Source organism: Lepus europaeus, chromosome 2 (genome assembly GCF_033115175.1).
Source record: "Lepus europaeus isolate LE1 chromosome 2, mLepTim1.pri, whole genome shotgun sequence".
Lineage (NCBI taxonomy): Eukaryota > Metazoa > Chordata > Mammalia > Lagomorpha > Leporidae > Lepus > Lepus europaeus.
Window position 1 is genome coordinate 81,839,700 of NC_084828.1, and position 24,350 is coordinate 81,864,049.

Sequence of the window (24,350 nt, forward strand, 5' to 3'; positions counted from 1 at the left end):
ACTGTAAATAACATTTATATAATCTGATTGGTTTACTCCTTAGATTCTGTCTTGAGGGTTTAGCTTCTTGGCAACAACATAGAGCTCAACAAATGGAGATAAACCTTGGGCATATTGACTTTAAGAAAAATACTCAGTTAATGCAGTACAAACAGCATCTACAGAGCTCCTACAGTTAAATAAAAGGAGGAGGTTCCAGGTCCTCCTCACTGCTCTTAACAGTAAAGTATGGGGAAAGATAAACATGTATGAAGCAAGTAATAGAAGAACAAATGGTAATCCCTTTGAAACAATCATTCTGGTTTTCTGGACTTTCGGAAAAGATAGAATGAAATTTATTTTAATAATGGTGGGACTATTGGACCAGTTAGACCTAGAACAGAGATTTTTTCTACATATTAAGAACCTCAGAGGCTGGCACCATAGCGCAGGTTAATCCTCTGCCTGTGGCACCAGCATCCCATATGGGCACCGGTCTAGTCCCAGCTGCTCCTCTTCCAATCCAGCTCTGTTATGGCCTGAGGAAGCAGTAGAAGAAGGCCCAAGTGCTTGGGTCCCTACACCCACATGGGAGACCCAGAAGAAGCTCCTGGCTCCTGGCTTCAGATCAGTGCAGCTCCGGCTGTTGCGGCTATTTGGGGAGTGAACCAATGGAAAGGAAGACCTTTGTCTCTGTCTCTTCCTTTCACTGTCTGTAACACTACCTCTCAAAAAAAAAAAAAAAAAAAAGAATCTGTTATAACAATGACCAGTATAGGCAATTCTTTCGCTCAGAATTTACAGCCAACAAATTCTATTACTATTCATAAAAAAAATTAAAATTATACACCTTAACAAAAATAAAAGTGCAAAAAAACTACTTGGTAATATCACTGGTAGTATCACATGAAAATTTCTACATACAGTATGAATAATAAGTAAAATTTAGCAACTCAGAAAAACTAATTAGGTAAAAAAAGAAAAATATTCAAATGACAAAATATTTTTCATTAAATTAAAATTATTCTATAAAAATAATGAAAAATGAAAGTGTTAATTAAATAAAGGTATCTTCATGATACTCTAACAAATATAAATCCACCAAGGTTACAAACTTACCTTAAGTTTTCCTAAAGCTTTTTTGGAGAGTGACTTATAATTTAAGAGAACATCTCTTACATACTATATACTATGTATGTCACTGTAGCATTTACAAAAACCCTAATGAAACCTTACATGCGCATTACTAAGTGAAATAAGCCAACATGAAAGCTATTTACTGTATGACATGACATTCTGAAAAGGAGAAACTATGGAGACAGTCAATAGATCAGTGATTGCCAGGAACTAGGGGAAGGAAGAGATGAACAGGTAGAGCACTGAGGACTCTTAGCATCTAATGTGAAACTATTATGTAGCTGCTACAATGGTGAATAGTTGTTATTTTCCATTTGTCCAAACACAAAGAATGTCCAACACCAAGAATACACCCTAATATAAATGATGGACTCTGAGTAAAAATGCTATGTACAATGCAGACTCACTGGAACAAATGCAGCACTGTGGTTGGGACGGTGATAGCTGGGGAAGCCGTGAGTGAACTCTGTACTTTCCACTCAAATTAGCTATGAATCTAAAACAGCTCTAAAAAATGAGGTCTACTACAAAGAAAACAAAAACAAAATCCTCAATGGCTAACCATTACAACTCATTAATTATCAAAACTAAAAAACATTTCTTTATCTTTCTTATTCAAACTTCAAGCTAAAAAAGAGGCACTGTAATTAGTGTTAGGGTTTCAGAATACACAAACTAAGCTTTTGTCTGATAAGAATGTACACTGTGGGGGCTGGCACTGTGGCACAGCAGGTAAAGCTGCAGCATGCGGCGCCAGCATCCCATGTGGGCACCAGTTTGAGTTCCGGTTGCTCCACTTCTATCTAGCTCTCTGCTATGGCCTGGGAAATCAGTAGAAGATGGTCCAAGTGCTTAGGCCCCTGCACCCACATGGGAGATCCAGAAGAAGCTCCTGGCTCTTGGCTTCTGATTGGCCCAACTCCAGCCATTGTGGTCATTTGGGGTGTGAACCAGAGGATGGAAGATCTCTCTCTTCCTCTCTCTGCCTCTGTCTCTCTGTAATTCTGCCTTTCAAATAAATAAATAAAATCTAAAAAAAAGTACATTGTATAGAAATCAACACTGAAGGACTCACTGGAGAAACCATAACGATCTCATAAATGTGGTCCTTGAAAAATGGAAAAGTCAGCCTTAGCACTGCTCTAACTGCTCAACACCTCTAGATGAACCAGATTGCCAGGTCCACAGAGTAGGAGCCTGAATTAGCTCCTAAATTAAGAGGAACAAAAGCAAAATCCTAAATACCTAGGCCTATTCCTAAGGAAAGTCAATTTTTAATACATTGGCATATTTTAATACAGAAAAGCTCTCACAAACAATAAACTGATATTAATGAAGTCAAGTATGTGTCATATAAATGTATCTCCATGAAATTATGCTAGTATGCATTTAGATAAAGTTTTTTGGCATATAGAATAGATAGCTGATTATGAAATATGTAAGTACATAATTTTCATATTGAGTTCTGTGGATATCTCACAAGCAAAGTCATACAAGGAAAACTATATGAAATTAAAATTGCTTTTCTCATTTTTCTGACACTTTCAACATTTAGTAAATCCTTCTAAAAAACAACAGTGGCTTTTCTGTAACTTCAGTTATTTACAACTTTAAACCTAATTAAATTACCAAATTTCAAAATCAGTTTTAGACTTTAAAATACTTCACTAGACATGAATTACTATATAAATATTCCGCAAATAAATTGCATACATTCAGAAATGAAAAATTAAATAGATTGATAAACACCATTCAAAACAACATTGTAACTGTTATTAAAACAAAACCTTACTTGTCTGGGTTTTTCACTCTGAATGTTGCATTAAGCGCTTTTAACCTGGAGTCTGCCTGGAAAAAATAATTTGTTCACTTAATATAATTACATTTCAGGGTATAAAATTCAAACAGTTTAACTTTCCCTTTAGAATTAAGATGCTCAAGTACAATTTTCTTCATATACAGCTGGAAACACAGGAAACATCCCTGAAAAAAACAGCTTAGGAGCTATTTTTGAGAATATGACAAAAACATCTTATAAATTAGACTGAATATGCAGCATTCGCTGATAACAAAGAAAAACAACTATAAACACCAATACACTAACAGGCATGTGGCTTCTACATTGTTATAATTCAGAACAGATAATGTGGAAAAAGTAGTTCAGCTTTTCTCTAAACCAAGAAAAGCAATGATCTGAACTAAATAAACTAAGGGAAACTGCTGCTTTAGAGACTGTGAGAAGACAGTTCTCAGAATCCAAGCCAATGTACACTGATTTTTTTTGTTTCATAATCAGTGTTTTAGGGAGAAATAAAGAAATATGAGAATACGTGTACTAAAGTAGGCAAGCTAGATGACATCAAATTACTTTCTGGCTACTGTAAGATGTTGCAAGACAGCACAACTTTTTACCTATCTTAACTTATTTCTAGGTAATTGTTCTCAAAGAAGAAACAGAGGGAAATACACTAAACAGTAATTTCACTGCATGGAATGTATATTTATCTAAATCCTATCCTAAGTGCTCACTAAAGAAACAAAAAAATACTTCTCTGACCAAGGCACAGGAACTATAGGGTTCATGAAAGGCAGTTCAAACATCAATCAACTTCAAGATGTGCTTTGGTTTCAAAATCCTCAATCAGTTTGAAAATTTTACATTAGTCCACCTACCAATGCACAATTAGAAAAACTCTCAATTAATATAGCAAAAATATTGCCAGGGCTTCCCAGATTACTTGACCAGGTAAAGAAAAACAAAAGTAACAATATACTACTCCAGAGTCACAGCCTCCTGGAACTATAGACCAGAAGAGATTTACAGAATTATCTAAAGAAGCTTAACTTGGCCGGCGGCGCCGTGGCTTAACAGGTTAATCCTCCACCTTGCGGTGCCGGCACACCGGGTTCTAGTCCCAGTCGGGGCGCCGGATTCTATCCCAGTTGCCCCTCTTCTAGGCCAGCTCTCTGCTATGGCCCGGGAAGGCAGTGGAGGGTGGCCCAAGTGCTTGGGCCCTGCACCCGCATGGGAGACCAGGAGAAGCACCTGGCTCCTGGCTTCGGATCAGCGAGATGCGCCGGCCGCAGCGGCCATTGGAGGGTGAACCAATGGCAAAAGGAAGACCTTTCTCTCTGTCTCTCTGCCTGTCAAAAAAAAAGAAAAGAAAAGAAAGAAAGAAGCTTAACTTATCAATGATTTCAGAGGATTCTCTCATTTCTAAAATCACCATTTCACCAATTCTTGATCTATCTTACATCTCATGGACAAATGAGTTAATACATTTGAAAGTCCTTACAAATAGCAACACCTATAAATCTGATGTGTATAGCAAAAATCACTAAAAAGGGGCAGACATTATGGCTCAATAGGCTAAGTCACCACTTTGGACATCCATATCCCAGTTTGGAGTATCTAGGATGGAGTCCCACCTCCATTTCCAACTCCAGCTTCCTGTTAGAATGGCTGGAAGCCAGTAGATGATGGCCTAGGTACTTGGGTTCCCGATGCCTACTAGGGAGGTCTGAATGGAGTTCCTGGCTCCTGGCTAGGGCCTGACCCAGCCCCAGTCACTGGGGACACTGCGGGGTAAGGCAGGGGACAGAAGATCTCTATCTGTCCCTCTACCTTTTAAAAAATAAGTAAATAAACATGTTTTTATAATTACTAAATACTAAAGGATCTCACAAGTTTTAATGACTGGTCATATGCAAAAGTGATTTTTTTTAAAGAGATTCATTTTACTTATTTGAAAGGCAGTTACTGAGAAAGAGAGAGAGAGGAAGAGACAGAGACAGAGAGGTCTTCCAACTGCTGGTTTACTCCCCAGTTGGCCACAATGGCCAGAGCTGGACCAATCCGAAATCAGGAGCCAGGAGCTTCTTCCAGATCTCCCACATGGGGGCAGGGACCCAAGGATTTGGGCCATCTCCTACTGCTTTTCCAGCTGCACAAGCAGGGAACTGAAGCAAAGCAGACCAGCAGGGACTCAAACCAGCACCTATATGGGATGCTGGCGCTGCAGGCACCAATTTAACCTGCTATGCCAGAGCACTGAACCCAGCAAAAGTTGATTCTTTAAATGAAGATCAAATTACATAAAAACTGTAAGAAGAGATACTTCATCTTTTCCTGAATCTCATGCATTTTAATAGTACCAAGTTTATTCTTTATGCTTAGCATCACCAATTTACCAATTTGAAAATCATTTAGAGGCTGGTGCTGCGGCATACTGAGTAGAGCTGCCACCTACGACGCCAGCATCCCACATGGATGAAAGTACGAGTTCCAGCTGCTCCACTTCTGATCCAGCTCCCTGCTAATGCGCCTGGGAAAGCAGTGTAGGATGACCCAAGTGCCTGAACCCCTACACGCAGCTGGGAGACTGCTGCTGGGAGACAAGTTTCTGGACCCTGGCTTCAGTCTGGCCCAACCTGGCTGTTGCAGCCATTTGGAAAGTGAAACAGTGGATGGAAGCTCTCTCTATCTCCCTCTCCCTTTCTCTCTGTAACTCTTTCAAATAAAATAAGTAAATCTTAAAAAAAAAAAAAAAAAAAAAAAAAAAAGGAGAGAGAGAAAAAAAAGAAATCATATAAATGTAAAAGGTCACCAGGCTGACTTTTGCTCACCAAACATTCTGTCAGGTCAGGTCAGGTCCAGCACCACACCCAACTCAATAAGGGAAACTATCTAAAATGCAGCCAAAGTAGAAATTCTCCCCCAAAGCTGGAGCTCCAAAAAACTACCTGGACTGCACCAAACTGCACAGATTTCCCCACTAAGCACCTAAATGTGCCCTTCACCCATCACTGTGTCACACCACCCTATTTTGTTCCACTTAAACCAGCATTAACCGAAATTATCTTGCTTGTTTCTTGGTTAAACATTAGACTCTAAGACAGCACAGGGGAGTGAACCATCAGATGGAAGACCTCTTTCTCTCTGCCTCTGCATAACTCTGCCTTTCAAATAAATAAATCTTCAAAGAAAAAAAAAACAAACAGAAAAGATGTAATATGAAAATATGAATAGCAGCTCAGAGTTGCACAACAGTTACTGTGGCAATACTATTTTTAAAAAAAGATTTTTTTATTTATATGAACAGCAGAGTGACAGAGAAAGAGAACAGGAGGCAAAGAGAGATCTTCCATCCACTGGCTCACACTCCAAATGTCCACACCCCAAACTGGCTGGACCAAACTGAAACCAGGAGTCAGGAACTCTGTCCAAGTCTCTCTCATGGGCAGTGGGGGCCCAACTACTTGAGCCATTATTTGCTGCTTCCCAGGCACATTTGCAGGGAGCTGGATAAGAGGCAGAGCAGCAGGCCTCAAACCAGCACTCTCTTACTGGATACAGGCACCTCAAGCAGCAGCTTAACCCCTTGCCCTACTGTGGCAGTGATTTCATGTTTTGCTCATCTTTCCCCAAACTTTGCCTGGTAAACCTCTACTCAGCTTGAGCCTCTGTCTCACACTTCTCTTTCTTGGCCTCGTGGGTTGACAGCTTTACAGTTTTTTATGGTTCAGGCCTCAGCTCAAACATTACTCCTTAAAACTGGGTGATGGAGGTGCCATGGGACCATGTGATTCAGTTTGCCCAAGGGCAGTCCTGTTTAATAGCTGTTGTCCTACTCTTATTATTAACAGCAGCTCTTTTTACTCTCAAAAAGGTTGCTATTTGGACAACAAATATTCCAGTCACCCACTTCAAAGTAACCCTTGAAAAACAACCCCTCCTGTCACATTAACAATGCTGAAACTTTATTTACAGCATATACCACTATTTTAAGTATTTTATTTTTTTAATGTTAATTCAATATCTCTATTTTTTTAATGTTAATTCAATATCTCTAAGCATTAAAACATAAGCTCATTAAAACATAAGCTCATTAAAACATAAGCTCATGGGGCCGGCGCTATGGCATAGCGGGTAAAGACGCTGCCTGCAGTTCAAGTCCTGGCTGCTCCACTTCCAATCCAGCTCTCTGCTATGGCCTGGGAAAGCAGTGGAAGATGGCCCAAGTCCTTGGGTCTCTGTACCTGTGTGGGAGACCTGGAAGAAGCTCCTGGCTCCTGGATTTGGATGGGTGCAGCTCCGGCCGTTACAGCCAACTGGGGAGTGAACCAGTGGATGGAAGACCTCCTCCATGCCTCTCCTTCTCTCTCTGTGTAACTCTGACTTTCAAATAAATAAATAAATATTAAAAAAAAAATAATAAGCTCATAAGAACAGAGAGCTTATGGATGTTTCTAGCTCATTCAAACAGTACCCACAGAGGCCGGTGATGTAGCATAGCGGGTTAAGCCGCCGCCTGCAGTGCTGGCATCCCATATGAGTGCTTGTTTGAGACCCAGCAGTTCCACTTCTGATCCAGCTCTCTGCTATGGCCTGGGAAAGCAGTAGAAGATGGCCCAAGTCCTTGGGCCCCTGTACCCAAATGGGAGACCCAGAAGAAGATCCTGGCTCCTGGCTTAGGATTGGTACAGCTCCAACCGTTGTGGCCAATTGGGCCGCAATTGGGGAGGCCTTCTTTCTCTCTCTGTGCCTCTCCTTCTCCCTCTGTGTAACTCCAACTTTCAAATAAATAAATAAATCTTAAATAAATAAATAAATAAACAGTACCCACAGCACTCGGGACTCAGAAGAATCCCTAACACACTCTGCAGGCACCCAGAGTTTGGACTCTCCACTGGCTCTCTTGGATCTTGTGAGCAATACAAAAATAAGCAGAGACCCTAATGGACCAGACTTTGGCTCTGACAGGTCTGCTACAAGCAGCAAAGTTTCAGATTCTTTTAAATCAGCCTGTATCCATTTAAAGTTTGAACATATTGGATGATGCATATGTTCATGACTGAGTTAACCAGTTAAAATTACATTATAACAACTAGTTTAAATGTCCATTACTTTAAAGATAAACCTTTTGGTCTCCTATCATGGAATTATATAGCATGAATACTTATATAAAATTCTAAAACATAAAGAAATGTCAAAAATCAATAATGTTGAAAAAATTGTTGCTTGTGCTCATATAAAACAAAAAAGAATTAAGTTTAGAATTATCTTGCAGGGCATAACAGTCACTCAGCAAAGATTTTTAAAAATATTAATCTAGTAAGTCAAGACTGTAGATTAAACAGATGGTAGGCTATTAAGATGTAGCTTAGGATGCCTGCACCCCATACTGGAATACCTGGGTTCAAGCCCTGACTCTACTCTCAAAACCAGCTGCCTGCTAACATACTCTCTGGAAGGCAGCAGGTGATGGCTCAAGTGCTAGGGACCCTGCCATCTATCTAGAAGACCAGGATAGAGTTCTAGGCTCCTGGCTTCAGCCTGGTTCAGCCCCTGCTGTTGCAGGCATTTCAGGAGTAAACTAGCAGATAGATCAGTGTCTGTCTATCTAGTTCTCTCTCTGCCTTTCAAATGAATAAACATTTTAAAAATAAAAAAACAGAGGGGCCAGCACTGTGGCATAGAAGGTTAAGCCTCTGTGGTGTCGGCAGCACATACGGGTGCTGGTTCAAGTCCCAGCTGCTCCACTTCCAATCCAGCTTCCTGCTATTGTACCTGGGAAAGCAGCAGCAGACGGCTCAAGTACTTGGGCCCCTGCACCCACGTGGGAGACCTGGAAGAGGCTCCTGGCTCCTGGCTTCGGCCTGGCTCAGCCCCAGGCATTGCATCCATCTCGGAAGTGAACCAGCAGATGGAAGACCTCTCTCTGTCTCTCTTTCTCTCTTTCTGTAAATCTGCCATTCAAATAAAATAATTTTTTTAAAATTTATTTTATTTATTTGAAAGTCAGAATTACAGAGAAAGGTAGAGACAGAGAGAGGTCTTCTATCCACTGGTTCACTCCCCAGATGGCCACGACAGCCAGAGCTGTGCCGATCTGAAGGCAGGAGCCAGGAGCTTCTTCTGGGCCTCCCAAGTGGATGCAGGGACCAAGGACTTGGGCCATCTTCTACTGCTTTCCCAGGCCATAGCAGAGAGCTGGATCAGAACAGGAGCAGCCCATATGGGATGCTGGCGCCTCAGGCCAGGGCTTTAACCTGCTGCACTACAGAGTGGGCCCCTCAAATAAAATAATTTTTTTAAAAGTTTGTGGAAAATAGAAGAAAAGTACCAAAAAATTGAAATCCATATCTAGTTTTTTCATAGTGTGCATTTTCCATTAACTTTTTGAAGACCCCACATGTGATGAGTCTAAAGATTTTTTTTTTTACCATTTCTGACAACTTTCTAAAACTTTCTTCCAAAAAACAGTCTTATTACCTTAGAGCAATAGTTATCAAATTTTAGAGGCCAGCACTGTAGTGCAGACGTTAAGTTGCCGCCTGTGATACTGGCATCTCCTCCCCATACCACAGCACCAGTGCAAGTTGCAGCTGTTCTGCTTTCAATCCAGCTCCCTGCTAATGCGCCCAGGAAGGCAGAGGATGACGGCCAAGTCCTCAGGCTGCTGTGACTCACACAAGAAACCCAGATGGAGTTCCAGGCTCCTGGCTTCAGTCTGGACCAGCCCCTACTGTTGTGGTCATTTGGAGCCAATGGAAGATCTCTTTCTCTCTCTTTCCTCCCCTCTGTCACTCTGCCTTTCAAATAAATAAAATAAATCTTTAAAAAACAAGTTACAAAAGTTTAGGTTAATGGGAATCAGCATGTTGGGAATGAACATTAGGTCTCGGTATTCAGAACAATCCCAACAACTGAGATGCACAGCCCACTGACCACACATGAATCAAAGAGTACATAGCGGCCAGCACCGCGGCTCACTAGGGTAATCCACCGCCTGCAGCGCCGGCACCCCGGGTTCTAATCCCGGTTGGGGCACCGGTCCTGTCCTGGTTGCTCTTCTTCAAGTCCAGCTCTCTGCTGTGGCCCGGGAAGGCAGTGGAGGATGGCCCAAGTGCTTGGGCCCTGCACCAGCATGGGAGACCAGAAGGAAGCACCTAGCTCCTGGCTTCAGATTGGCGCAGCGCCGGCCGTAGCGGCCATTTGGGGAGTGAACCAATGGAAGGAAGACCTTTCTCTCTCTCTCACTGTATAACTGCCTGTCAAAAAAAAAAAAAAAAAAAGTACATAGCAAGCATAATTCCACTTTTCCTTGAAGCCTCCAGACACAACCACTATAAACTGGGCCCATCTGTAAGGCAATGAAGCTCTAGGCTATACAGGAAGTGTGGGGATTAGGCCTCATGCTAAGTGAACCCATCCTGCAGGGTTCTGACTCCTACACTACAGTTCCCTCCCTTGCCTTGCCATCAGGCTCAAATGTACAACAAAACTACTGTCAGCGTGACTGTCTCCAGTATTACTCACTTCGGCATCTTTTTATTTCTGTTAAAATAAGTTGTAGCCTAGAACACAGAGAGCCAAGGTTATCTGAATAACTGAGAGGAAAAAAAGTATTTCCATAAGTATAGTAGTAAGCCATATTGCCTCCATTTCAAAATAGTTATAAATTATAATCTCATATGACAACTAACTGTTAGTTATATGATACCTAACTGTTCTCTGTATAGGAAAAAAAATTCTTTGTATTTTATTTTGTGCAGAATTTCAAGTACCTTTATACAAATGCGTAAGTTCCAAGTTTTTTAATTACTATAAAGATTTTTGGGTGCCCAGCATTGTGGTATATAGTAGGTTAAGCCATCACTCAATGCCAGTATCCCATGTAGGTGTGGGTTCGAGTCTTGGCTGCTCCACTTCTGATCCAATTCCCTAATAATGTGCTTGGGAAAGCAGAGGAAGATGGCTCAATGGCTTGGGCCCCTGCCACCCATGTGAGAGACACAGATGAAGTTCCTGGTTCCTGGCTTTGACCTGGCCCAGCCCTGGACATTGTGGCCAATTGAGGAGTAAACCAGCAGATGGAAAAACTCTCTCTCTCTCTCTCTCTCTCTCTCTGCTTTTCGCTAGCTCTGCATTTCAAAAAAATAAAATACAACTTAAAAATTACTTAGGGGCTGGCGCTGTGGGATAGTGGGTAAGGCTGCCGCCTGCAGTGTCGGCATGCCATATGGGCACCAGTTTGAGTCCCGTCTCCTCCACTTCCAATCCAGCTCACTGCTATGGCCTAGGAAAGCAGTGGAAGATGGCCCAAGTCCTTGGGCCCCTGCACCCACATGGGAGACCTGGAAGAAGCTCCTGGCTCCTGGCTTCAGATTGGCTCAGCATCAGCCATTGCGGCCATTTGGGGATTGAACCAGCAGAAGGAAAACATCTCTCTCTCTCTCTGCCTCTGCCTCTCTATAACCTGCCGTTCAAATAAATAAATAATTCTTAAAAAATGATTAATTACTTAGGTCATATTGAACTAGTGAAACTATACTAACATGTGAATCATGTATCAATTTATACTACATACAAATTGAGTGTCTCTTATCTGAAATGTGTGGGACCAAAAGAAGTGTTTCAGATTACAGAGTCTGGGAATATCTGCATAGATTTCATTGGCTGATCAGGCCTAATCTGAAATCTGAAAAGCTCCAAAATTGAAAATGCTCCAAAATTCAAAGAATTTCAAGATTTCAGATTTTTGGATTGGGGATACTCAACCCATACTATTTCAATTTATATGATATTTATCTACTTATCTATTCATTTTACATCAGAGATGAAACTTTAGTCAGGGTGGCCATCTCACTACCACCACCATGCTCCTCAATTTTCAGATAACAGCTTCATTTCCAAACACTATTTCAATGACTAAATGTGGAAAAACTAACTAAGCCTGAATTGCCAATAGATGCTCCTGTGCCCATTTTGAACTGGTTGTCATACCCCAGTAGGTAGAAGCAGCATGACCAGGAACTTATCTGTTAGTCTAGTAAAATGGGAAAATCCGATCTTGAGTCTTTAGAAGTGCCTTTCAGGGGCTGGCACTGTGGTGTAGCTGGTAAAGCTGCCATCTGCAATGCCAGCATCCCATATGGGTGCTGGTTTGAGTCCTAGCTGCTCCACTTCCAATGCAGCAAGTGGGAGACCTGGAAGAAGCTCCTGGCTTCAGTCTGGCCCAGCTCTGGCCTTTGAGGCCATTTGAGGAGTGAACCAGTGAATAGTAGATCTCTCTCTCTCTGTCTCTCCCTCTCTCTCTAACTGTGGCTTCAAGGGACAGTTTTTTTTCCATACTATTTGTTGAACTCTTTACTTAGTATAGAGTTAATCTTATATGTATAAAGTTAATTGAAAATAGATCTTAGTAAAAAATAACAATGGGAATAGGAGAGGGAGGAGGAAGAAGGGTGGGAGTGCAGGTATGGTGGGAAGAATCATTGTGATCCTAAAGTTGTATTTATGAAATGCATGAAGTTTGTATACTTTAAATAAAAGGCTTCTGGGGAAAAAAAAGAACAAAAATAAACACATCTTTAAAATAAACTTTGTAAAAAGTACTCTGTAAATTTAAAAACCATAAAATAAAAGAAGACATGCCTTTCTTATTTGATAAAGAGTGAGCTCTTGGGGCCAGTGTTGTGGCATAGTGGGTTAAGCCACTGCCTGTGATGCCAGCATCCCATATGGGCACCAGTTTGTGTCCTAGCTGCTCTACTTCCCATCCAGCTCCATTCTAATGCCCTGGGAAAGCAGCAGAAGACAGCCCAGATACTTGGGCCCCTACCACACATGTGGTAGACTCAGAAGAAGCTCCTGGTGCCTGGCTTTGGCTTGGCCAAGCCCCGGCTGTTGCAACCATTTCGGGAGTGAACCAGCATATGGAAGATCTTTGTCTCTCATTCTTTCTCTATAACTCTGACTTTCAAATAAATAAATCGGAGGGGGGGGGGGTGAGTAATTGTAGGGGGAAGGGAGTGAGCAGAAACAGGAAGAAAGTAAAAAAATGTAAAGTATAATATGAATTCACTGTGAGAAAAAGCTACAACTTGTATTTAAATTGCTGCTTCAAAATGCTCTTTCCTAGTAGAATTAATATACTCATTATAGTCTTACTAGTAATTAGAATTACACAAATTAAAAGTGAAGTGCAGTGTTTCTTTTCTTTGCAAATCCACAATGATACATTCACTCACTCACTCACTCAACAAATATCAAATACTCACTGAGTGTACAGCACTGTGCTAGAACTATAAAGGAGCACAGCAAATTATTTCATACAAAATTCTTACCTTCAGCTGGAACCCAGTTTCATTCACAGTCTCCTTCCAGTTACCTTCCTAAAAATTCAAGTTAATTTTAGAAATCACTAATGCAAAGCAAAACAATCCACAAAGAATATTACATTTTAAATAAATACCTATCACTCTGTTCTTATTTCAAGGGAAGACAAGAGAAAGTAGTTAAAAAAAGACTTCTTTCCATTTCAAAATTAAACATACAGTCCAGATCACGAAAATGTGGACCAAAAATTTTTCAGATATGGACTTCAAACACTGAAGAGTAATTCTGTTATTATTTAAGTGATACCAAAAACTTATCATCTTTGGTATGTCCAAGTATAAGATAGGTTAACCAAAAGAATAATGGATTCCCATACTTTGAAATTCAACACAAACCAAAATCATAATAAATTACATATAAATTAACAAAGTTACTCCAAAAAGATCCTTAGAACAGCATTCCATAGTTTAAAACAACAAAACCCATCAAATGAACATTTTAAAAAGACTAAATAAAAGAAAAATACCTGTGTTAGAAACAAATAGAAGATTTTGTCTCTACAAAGGACTGGATGGGAAGCAACTCTCAAGAGAAAATTTTCTAAGCCAATCCGTCGTCTCTCCACAAAGTCTGGATCCATGTTGTCAGCAGAGAGTTTGTGCCACACAAATTCTGCCTAGGTAAACAAAGCATCATTAAGAAAGTCCCAACGCCGCTACCCGGAAGCTGCTGCATTTCACTTCTTACCCGCTTTTCTGGCAGCGGCGGCACGACAACGTGTGGATAGTAAACTAGAAGGTAGTTTCTCAACAGCTCAAACTCACTGTACCGCCTCCACAGCGCGTCTGTTAGGACACTCTGGCCATCGGCATGTTCAACTGACCTGGAAAGGAAGAGAAGAACATTTCTACCATTGTTTTTTTTTAAATAAGAATATATACATATAAACACAACCTGTCTTAAAATTTAATGTTTACAAAGCAGGCCCTGAGTAAATGCTTTTCGCATATTTTCTTATTTAATCCTGACAACAACCTACAAAGCAGGGACTTAGGATCCTCACTGCACAGATGAGGAAACGGCTGCACAGCCCAGGCTCTGCTAGGATGACAGAGACCTGGGTGTGGGCACTCACATCCATCGGATTCCAAAGCTTCCCCTCCCCCCATCCCTTTCCTTCTGTTATAGGAAGCCTACTGGACTCAAAAGATACAGCTGTACCAGGAACATTCTAAATGCCTCAGTGTATAATCTCTGGCTTAGCTAGTGTTTCATTAAATAAAAATAGTTTTAACTTCAGTTCTGCCAAGATGAATGAATACTCATGATGAAGACTAAGACACCACAAAACCTCAATTTAGATTATAAACCAATCAGACCAATCAGATGAATCCAAAACCAGGAAATACAATGATAAAATCTCAAGTATCTCTAAAAGGATGGGAAAGAGGGATTGCAAAAACTCCTTTCAAGTTTTACATATAATTATAAAGAGCTATCAGGCAACATCACCTCTCACCCATATAAAAGTTCAACTTCTAACTGACAGAAGGTTGGAGTTAAATCATATAAAAGATATTTTAAATTACTTGATTACTTGAGGTTTCTGCTAGCATAGCATAACACTGTGAGAAAGCACCAGTCTTCTAAGTACGGTTAGTACTTTCTTATTTTCTAATTGTTTGCTAGACAATAGTTTATTTGTACTCCCAAGAAATGCACACACAACCATAATGCATATCTCTCTATTAAAAACACAAAGACACAAAAACAAAATCAGTCTAGGAATAAAGCTGTCTTTAAAAAAATTTTTTTGAGGGACTGGTGTTGTGGCACAGCAACTTAAGCCACTATCTGCAGCGCTAGTATCTCATATGGATGACAGTTTGAGTCTCAGCTGCTCCACTTTTGATCCAGCTCCTTGCTAGTGTGCCTGGGAAAGCAGCAGAAGATAGCCCAAGTACTTGGCCCCTGAATCACATGGAAGACTGGGATAAAGCTCCTGGCTTCAGCCTGGCCCAGCCCAGGTCGTGGCGGCCATTTGGAGAGTGAACAAGAAAATGAAAGATCTCTCTCTCTCTCATTGTCTCTCCCTTTCTATAACTTTTTCAAATAACTGAATAAACCTTTTTTCTAAAAAAATGATTTTACAAATATTAAAAAATGTTTTAAGATATATTTATTTATTTGGAAGACAGAGCAACAGAGAGAGGGGGAGAGAGAGAGAGAGATCTTCCATCTACTGGTTCACTCCCCAAACAGCCTCAACCAGGGCTGAACCTGGGCTGAACCAGGCTAAAGCCAGGAGCCAGCAACTATCCTGGTCCCCCACAGGGGTGGCAGCGGCCCAAGTACTTAGGCCATCTTCTACTGCTTTCCCAGGTGGATTAGCAGCAAGCTAGACTGGAAGTAAAACAACTAGGACTTAAACTGGCACTCTGAGATGGGAAGCTGGTGTCATAAGCTGCAGCTTGGTTCACTCTGCCACAAATGCCAAATCTTTTTTCTAAAACTTTATATTGGGGCCAACACTGTGGCATAGTGGGTAAAGCTGCCGCCTGCAGTGCTGCCATCCCATATGGACACTGGTTCGAGTCCCGGCTGCTTCACTTCCGATCCAGCTCTTTGCTATGGCATAGGAAAGCAGTAGAAGACGGCCCAAGTCCTTGGGCTGCTGCACCCATGTGGGAGACCCAGAAGAAGCTCCTGGCTCTTGGCTTCGGATCAGCACAGCTCCAGCTGTTGTAGCCAATTGAGGAGTGAACCTGCGGATGGAAGACCTCTCTCTCTCTCGGCCTCCTCTTCTCTCTCTGTTTAACTCTGACTTTCAAATAAATAAATAAATCTTTTTTAAAAACTTTATATTTATTTCTTTGAAAGGCACAGAGAAATCTTCCATCTGTTTGTTCACTTCCCCAAATGCCTGCAATAGCAGGGGCTGTGCCAGTACAAAGCCAGGAGACTAGAACTCAATCCAGGTCTCCCATGTGGTTGAAGGGACCCAAGTACTTGAACTATCACTTGCTACTTCCCAAGGTGTACATTAGAAAGAAGCTGGAATAGGAAGCAGACCAGGACTCAAACACAGGCACTCTGAAATGGGATGCACATGTCTCAAGCAGTGTCTAACCACTGCACCAAATAGCTGACTCAAAGTCAAGTTTGAAGTATTTGTATCATGCCATGCTCATTTTTATTATTTAAGCTTACCATGAAATTTAATCATTATGTATTAATAAAAAGGAAACAAACAACGGAACACAAAATGCACAAATGTTTCCCTTTCCCCAGCAAAAAAACAGAGAATTATTAAATCACAATTCATTTTAAAGAGTTGACCTAAACATTAGCTATGACTAATAACTATTCCAATTCAGATTCTCAACTTTAGCTGTAGAAGTATCCGGATTAATCTCAGCTTTAAAATTATTCAAAATTATAACAAACAAAATCTACATCTTGCTAATGAGTATATAAATAAAGCCAATACACAGTACGCCTACAAGGCTTATAGAAAATCTGTTAAAACAAAAACAAAAACAAAAAACAAAAAACCAGGGGACAGCTTTGTGGTGCATCAGGTTATGGCCACTGTTTGCAATACAGCATCTCATATCAGAATGCCAGTCTGAGTCTTGGCTAGTCAGTTCCAATCCAGCTCCATGCTAACGTGCCTGGGAAGGCAGTGAAATATGGCCCAAATACTTGGCCACTGCCACCCATGTAGGAGACCAGAATGGAGCTCCTAGCTCCTGGCGTCAGCCTGAAGCAGAACTGGCTGTTGTGGCCATTTGGGGAATAAAGCAGTGGATGGAAGATATTTAAATATATCTCATCCTTTCTCTCTGTTTATTTGCCTTTCAAATAAATCTCAAAAAAAAAGGGGGGGGGGGTGCCGGCGCCGTGACGCACTATGTTGATCTGCCTGCAGTGCCAGCATCCTATATGGGCACCGGTTTCTAGTCCGGTTGCTCCTCTTCCGGTCCGGCTCTCTGCTGTGGCCTGGGAGGGCAGTGGAAGTTGGCCCAAGTGCTTGGGCCCTGCACCCATAATGGGAGACCAGGGGGAGGCGCCTGGCTCCTGGCTTCGGATCAGCGTAGCTCTGGCTGTGGTGGCCATTTGGGGGGTGAACCATCAGATGGAAGACCTTTCTCCCTGTCTCTCTCTCTCTCACTGTCTGTAACTCTACCTGTCAAATAAATAAATAAATAATCTTAAAAAAAAAAAAAAAAAAGCCCACTAAAGACAGGATCTAACCGTGAGAAAATGAATGACAGCACAGAGAACACTGTCATCAGATTCAAAAACTACCCCATCTATCCAACCATTCAACAAATATTTAGTGGCTGAGGCTGGCACTGTGGTATAGCAGGTAAAGCTACCACCTGCAGTGCCAGCATCTCATATGGGTGCCAGTTCAAGTCCTTGCTGCTCCACTTCTGATCCAGCTCTCTGCTATGGCCTGGGAAGGCAGAAGATGGCCCAAGTCTTGGGCCCCTGCACCCCCGTAGGAGACCCGGGAGCTCCTGGCTCCTGGCTTCAGACCAGCACAGCTCTGGCCATTGCAGCCATTTGGGGAATGAACCAGCAGAAGGAAGACCTTTCTCTCTGTCTCTCCTTCTCACTGTCTATAACTCTACCTCTGAAATAAATAAATAAAAATATTAAAAAAAAAAAAAAAAAAGTATGGCCGGCGCCACAGCTCACTTGGGTAATCCTCCGCCTGAGGTGCCGGCACCCCAGGTTCTAGTCCCGGTTGGGGCGCCGGATTCTGTCCCAGTTGCTCCTCTTCCAGTTCAGCTCTCTGCTATGGCCCGGGAGGGCAGTGGAGGATGGCCCAAGTGCTTGGGCCCTGCACCCGCGTGGGAGACCAGGAGGAAGCACCTAGCTCCTAGCTTCGCATCGGCGCAGCACACCGGCTGTAGCAGCCATTTGGGGGGTGAACCAATGGAAAAGGAAGACCTTTCTCTCTGTCTCTCTTCTCACTGTCTAACTCTGCCTGTCAAAATAATAATAATAAAAAAAAGTAAGTATAGAATCCCTAAGGTTAATTGGCCTTCACCAACCCAAAACCTCATATATATTTACATTTATTTACATGACATTCTTTCTGGAATTCAGTATTTATGCATACAATCATGGACAGTGTGAATATTACCAAGCCTTCATATCAACTAAGAGTTGAAGTTGGATCCTATAGCTTACCCATCTACTCTTTGGGAACAAGTACAAAGCCCGGTCTGCAATTCGCTAGAGTGCTGTGGTTTAGGAGGCTAAAACTGATCACAGCTGAAGTAACTGCTTTTAGTTCCCTCAGAGATTTGTCTGTTTATATTCACAGCAGTTCAGCTCTTTTAAAATAAGTGTAAAATCATGTCTCTGTTAGAATATGTAGGAATTCCATTTTGGCTTGGGAGGCAGTGTGGTATCATTACTTGATTCTTAGGGCTGATGGTGGCTGTTTCTGTGTAAAACCAGTTGTGTGCTATTAAATATTTGTGTTTTTTATTTTATTTTATTTTTTTTTTTTTATTTGAAAGAATTAGAGGGAGGGAGGGAGGGAGAGAAAGAGAGGTCTTCCATCCAGGACCCAGGAGCTTCTTCCAGGTCTCCCATGCGGGTACAGGGGCCCAAGGACTTGAGCCATCTTCTACTGCTTTCTCAGGCCATAGCAGAGAGCTAGATTGGAATAGGAAGGGCCAGGACTAGAACTGGTGCCCATATGAGATGCTGGCACCACAGGTGGAGGATTGACCTACTGTGCCACAGTGCTGGGTCTTCTATACTTATAAAGCTTTTTCTCATGCCAAATGTCTGTATGATATGGATAGGAAAGAATTTGCTAAGACAGAGAAAACACAAATCGTAAAAGAGAAGAACACAAATTGAACTATCTCAAAACTTACAACCTTTTTACTTGAACAATAACAATCAAACTCATGGTCTATGGCCCTTTTTTTTTTTTTTTTTTTTTGTACTTTTTTATTTACTTATTTGAGAGGTAGCGTTACAGAGACAAGGACAGACAGAAAGGTCTTCCATCGCTAGTATACTTCCTAAATGGCCACAATGGCTGGAGCTGGGCCAGTCTGAAGCCAAGCGCTTCTTCCAGGTCTCCCATGTGGACGCAGGGGCCCAAGCACTTGGGCCACCTCCTACTGCTTTCCCAGGCCATAGCAATGAGCTGGATGTGAAGAGGAGCAGCTGGGACAGGAAATGGTGCCCATATAGGATGCCAGCATCATAGGTGGAGGCCTAGTCCACTATGTCACAGCGCTAGCCCCTTATGGACCATTTGTAAGTAAACATCTGGAGTTTTAGATCAAAAAGGCAAGAATCCAGGGCGAATGTTTGGCCTAATAATTAACATGCTGGATGGGACGCCTACATCCCATAAGAGTGTGAAGCTTCAAGTCTTGGCCTTACTTTTTTTTTTTTTTAAGAAAGTTTTTATTTAATGAATACAAATTTCATAGGCACAGCTTTAGGAATATAGTGGTTCTTCCCCCATACCCACCCTCCCACCCCCACTCCCATCCCACCTCCTACTCCTTCTCCCATCCTATTCTTCATTAAGATTCATTTTTAATTAACTTTATATACAGAATATCAACTTTATACTAAGTAAAAATTTCAACAATTTGCACCCCACACACACACACAAAGTATAAAGTATTGTTTGAGAACAAGTTTTACAGTTAATTCTCATGGTACAACTCATTAAGGACAGAGGTTCTACATGGGGAGTAAGTACACAAAGACTCCTGTGTTGATTTAACAATTGACACTCTTATTTATGATGTCAGTGATCACCCCAGGCTCTTGACATAAGCTGTGAAGGCTATGTAAGCCTTTGAGTCCACAAACTCTATCAGTATTTAGACAAGTCTTGGCTGCTCCACTTCTGATCCAGCTCCCTGCTAATGGCACCTGGAAAGCAGCAGAAGATGGCCCAAGTACTTAGGCCCCTGCACCCACGTGGGAGACCCAGAAGCAGCTCCTGGCTTCAGTCTGGCCCAGCTCTGGCCATTGTGGCCATTTAGGGAGTGAACCAGTGGATGACAGATTTTTCTCTCTCCCTCTTTCTGTAACTCTGCCTTTCAAATAATTTTTTTTTAAAAAAAGGGGTGGGGGGGGGGGAATGTGCTCATCACATTGTTAAACCAGATATTTAAAAAAAAAACTAAAGAGTAAACATTTTAGGGTTAGGGTTAGATTATTTTAGATTACACAGATCAAGGTTCAAGGTTCTCTTCCAGCAGAAGTAGTCAGCACCTAACTTGAAGCCCAAGTGAGTAAAGAAACTGGCACATACCAAAAATATTTTTTAAATTTAGAATTTACCTAGAAAGCTAGAGATAACAGTATTCTCTAAAGTATGACTTTTAAAGTGACTAATTTAATTTAAAAACAAACTAGGGTAGGCATTTGGCACAGTGGTTAAGTCACTATTTACTACACCCACATACCATATCGGAGTGCCTGGTTCAAGCTCTGTCTGTTCCACTTCCAATCCAGCTTCCTACTAATGCTCATCCTGGGAGGCAGTGGTGATAGCTAAAGTACCTGAGTTCCTGCCACCCACCTGGGAAGCCTGGATTGACTCCTGGGTCCTGGTATTGGCCTAGCCTGGCCATGGACGTTGTGGGCATTTGGGGAATGAACCAGTGGATGGAAGATCTTTGTCTGTCTCTGTCTCTCTGCCTTTCAAATAAAACAAAAAGTATTTTTAAAAATTGTTTTAATCCTCTCATGGGGTCGTAATTTTTGTAAAAATAACCTTACAAACCTCTTTGACACATACATATATGTAGTTAAGTCACAAAATGACCCAACCCAATTTTTAAAAGAACTACCTTAACTCTCCCTTTTCCTAAAATCCCTATGACATATACTCTCTCACTTTTAAAAGATTCTTTTAGTTTTAGGCCCCCATAGGATACCAAAATCTGAGGATGCCCAAATTTCATATATAAAATATTTGGACACTCTATTCACAAATCATCTACATTACTTGTAATACCTATTGCAATATAAATATTATATATAAATAATTGTTGTACTGTATCATTTAGGGAACAAAAACATGCAAAAAAGACATAGGTCTTCAGTAAAATCTAATTTTCCCTCCAATACTTTTGATCCACAAGTAGCTGAACCAACTCTATCGATACAAAGGGCTGACTGTATCTACAAAGGTTTGCAAAGTCATCTTTAGACAACCTTCACCAAGATTTTAACTTTCATTTTGAGCGCACCACACACCTGGAAGATGCCTTGAGAGTCACAAGTTTCAGCATAAAGGTTCACTGACTTTTAGCAAAGCCTATGAAACAGTTGAGTTTAAAACTTTTTTTTCTGGGGTCAGCACTGTGACTCAGTGGGTTAAAGCCCCGGTCTGAAACACCTGTATCCTATATGGACGCTAGTTCGAGTCCTAGCTGCTCCACTTTGAATCCAGCTCCCTGCTGATGTGTGTGGGAAAGCAGTGGTGGATGGCCCAAGTGCTTGAGCCCCTCTACCCACATGAGAGACCTAGAAGAAGCTCCTGGCTTCTGGCTTCAGAATGGCTTGGTCCTGGCTGTTGTGGCAATTTGGGGAGTGAACTAACAAATGGAAGGTCTGTCTCTCTCTCTCTCTCTCTCTCTCTCTCTCTCTCTCTCACTCCTTCTTTCAAGTAAATAAATAAATCTTAAAAAAAAAAAAAAAAAAAACTTTTTTTCTTGGGGCTGGTGTTGTGGCATAGTAGCTAAAGAAACTATCTGTGACACCAGCTTCCCATATGGGCACCAGTCTAAGTCCCCGCCGGCTTCTGGCCTGGAAAAGCAGCAGAGGATGGCCCAAGTGCTTGGGCCCCTGAACATTCATGGGAGACTTGGAAGAAGCTCCTGGCTCCTGGATTCAGCCTGGCCCAGTCCTGGCCATTATGGCCATTTGGGGAATGAACCAGCAGATGGAAGACCTCTTTCTTTCCCTCTCTAATTCTGCCTTTCAAATAAATAAAATGCATTTTAAGCAAATAAAACAATACCACCTTAATTCTTAAAAAAGTAAACATTAATACAAGGTTATAACATATAATCAGCTTGGTTTGGTACTGCTATTATTTTATTTTACTGGCACCCAAAAAAAATCTTTTTTTTTTCTTTTTTTTTTCTTTTTTTTTTTGACAGGCAGATTTAGACAGTGAGAGAGAGAGAGAGAGGTCTTTCTGTTGGTTCACCCCCCAAGTGGCTGCTATGGCTGGCGCGCTGTACCGATCCAAAGCCAGAAGCCAGGTGCTTCCTCCTGGTCTCCCATGCAGGTGCAGGGCCCAAGCACTTGGGCCATCCTCCACTGCCTTCCCGGGCCACAGCAGAGAGCTGAACTGGAAGAGGAGCAACAGGGACAGAATTCAGTGCCCCAACCAGGACTAAAACCCGGGGTGCCGGCACCGCAGGCGGAGGATTAGCCAAGTGAGCCACGGCGCCGGCTCAAAAATATTCTTTTAACTGAAAGCATTTCTGGGGCTGGCATCATGGCATCCCAGGTTAAGTCACTGCCTGCACCACCAGCATCCCATATGATGCTGCTTTGAGTCTCCGCTGTTCCACTTCCCATCCAGTTCCTTGCTAATGTGCCTGGGGAAGCAAAGTAAGACAGCTCATGTCCTTGGCCCTCTGCACCCATGTGAGAGACCTAGGTGAAGCTCCTGGCTTCCAGCTACGGCCACGGCAGCCATTTAGGCAGTGAACCAACAGATAGAAGATATTTCTCTAATTCTGCCCCTCAAATAAATAAATAAAACTTGGAAAAAAAAAAAAAAGTCCTGTAACTTTCTGGGGAGTTTCCATTTCTTACTGCATGATTCACGTTGTGTTTTCTACTTTACCACATGGTCTAAAGTCCCAATCGATTCATTTTTCTTCCCATTAATTTATCTGTTACTTCCAACTATCCTAAGACAACTTAGGCCTTGTTCTCTATTCCTAGAATTCTCTGTTAACCATCTCCACACAAAGAAATTCACTTTATAAACTCAGAAGAACCTGGTATTCTTTTACAAAATTCATAGGGATAAGATCAAAATCTCCACCAAAGCCTACATCCAGTAATATTCCAGATCCCAGAAGCATTCCATAAACTACCCTCTTCCCCCAAAAACAAATAAATCAGAATATGGCTACCAAAAACAACCCAGCAAAAGACACAGCTTTCACTTACTACATCTGTAAAAAGTAAAACAAAGTCAATCCCTGAAAATAAAATGGTTCATAAAATATTGTTATTCAACAGAGTTTGCATCAACAACTACCAGAAAAAGCTTTCTCTCTAAGCATAGGCCTGATTCTCACCACCTACCTTGTTTCAATGAGGTAAGCAGTGTATGTTTCCTGCATGTTCATGGCAGCTCTTCCAGTTCGTTTTTCCGCTTCTGAAACACTGATTTCTATCTTCTTCAACAAAAAATTATTTTCTGTCATCTAGACAAAAGTCAATGGAATAAGAACAAAAAACCCGTGAGTGGAAAGAAAAAACCTATTTTAATAAAACCTCTTATTTTTACATATTTCAAGATAGTTTTTTATATCTCTTGAATTGTTAGGGGTTGCAAATGGCAATCTCTTTTTATCAACATATTGTCGTGCTCTAACTTCTCCAGGCTATTTTAACAGGTATCATACATTTCATTATTAAGAGTTAGACATTTCACACAAGTGACCAAAAATAAATCTATTTAGAAATGCATAAGAAAAAAATATTTAGAACAAATTGTAGGTACCGGCACTGTTGCGTAGCCAGTTAAGCTGCCACCTGCAGTGCCAGCATCCCATATGGGCGCCGGTTCAAGACCTGGATGCCCCACTTCCGATCCAGCTCTGCTATGGCCTGGGAAAGAAGTGGAAGATGGCCCAAGTCCTTGGGCCCCTGCACCCGCGTGGGAGACCCGGAAGAAGCTCCTGGCTTCTGGCTTCTGATCAGCTCAGCTCTGGCCTTTGTGGTCATTTAGAGAGTGAACCAGCAGATGGAAGACCTCTCTCTCTCTCTCTAACTCTCCTCTCTCTGTGTAACTCTTTCAAATAAATAAATAAATCTTTAAGAAAAAAAACACACATTGTACAAGGCAAAT

General features: G+C 41.6%; 1 protein-coding gene across 1 annotated transcript in view; it reads right to left on the minus strand.

The window, feature by feature from the left end:
• SNX4 (sorting nexin 4) overlaps positions 1–24,350 on the minus strand; it is an 85,924-nt gene that overhangs the window by 39,310 nt on the left and 22,264 nt on the right. The window contains exons 2-6 of the mRNA XM_062209215.1: positions 23,582–23,703; positions 13,988–14,123; positions 13,767–13,916; positions 13,249–13,296; positions 2,909–2,964 (exon numbers count right to left, since the gene is read on the minus strand). Of these exons, the coding sequence (XP_062065199.1) occupies positions 2,909–2,964; positions 13,249–13,296; positions 13,767–13,916; positions 13,988–14,123; positions 23,582–23,703 (512 nt within the window). The remainder of the gene's footprint in view (positions 1–2,908; positions 2,965–13,248; positions 13,297–13,766; positions 13,917–13,987; positions 14,124–23,581; positions 23,704–24,350) is intronic.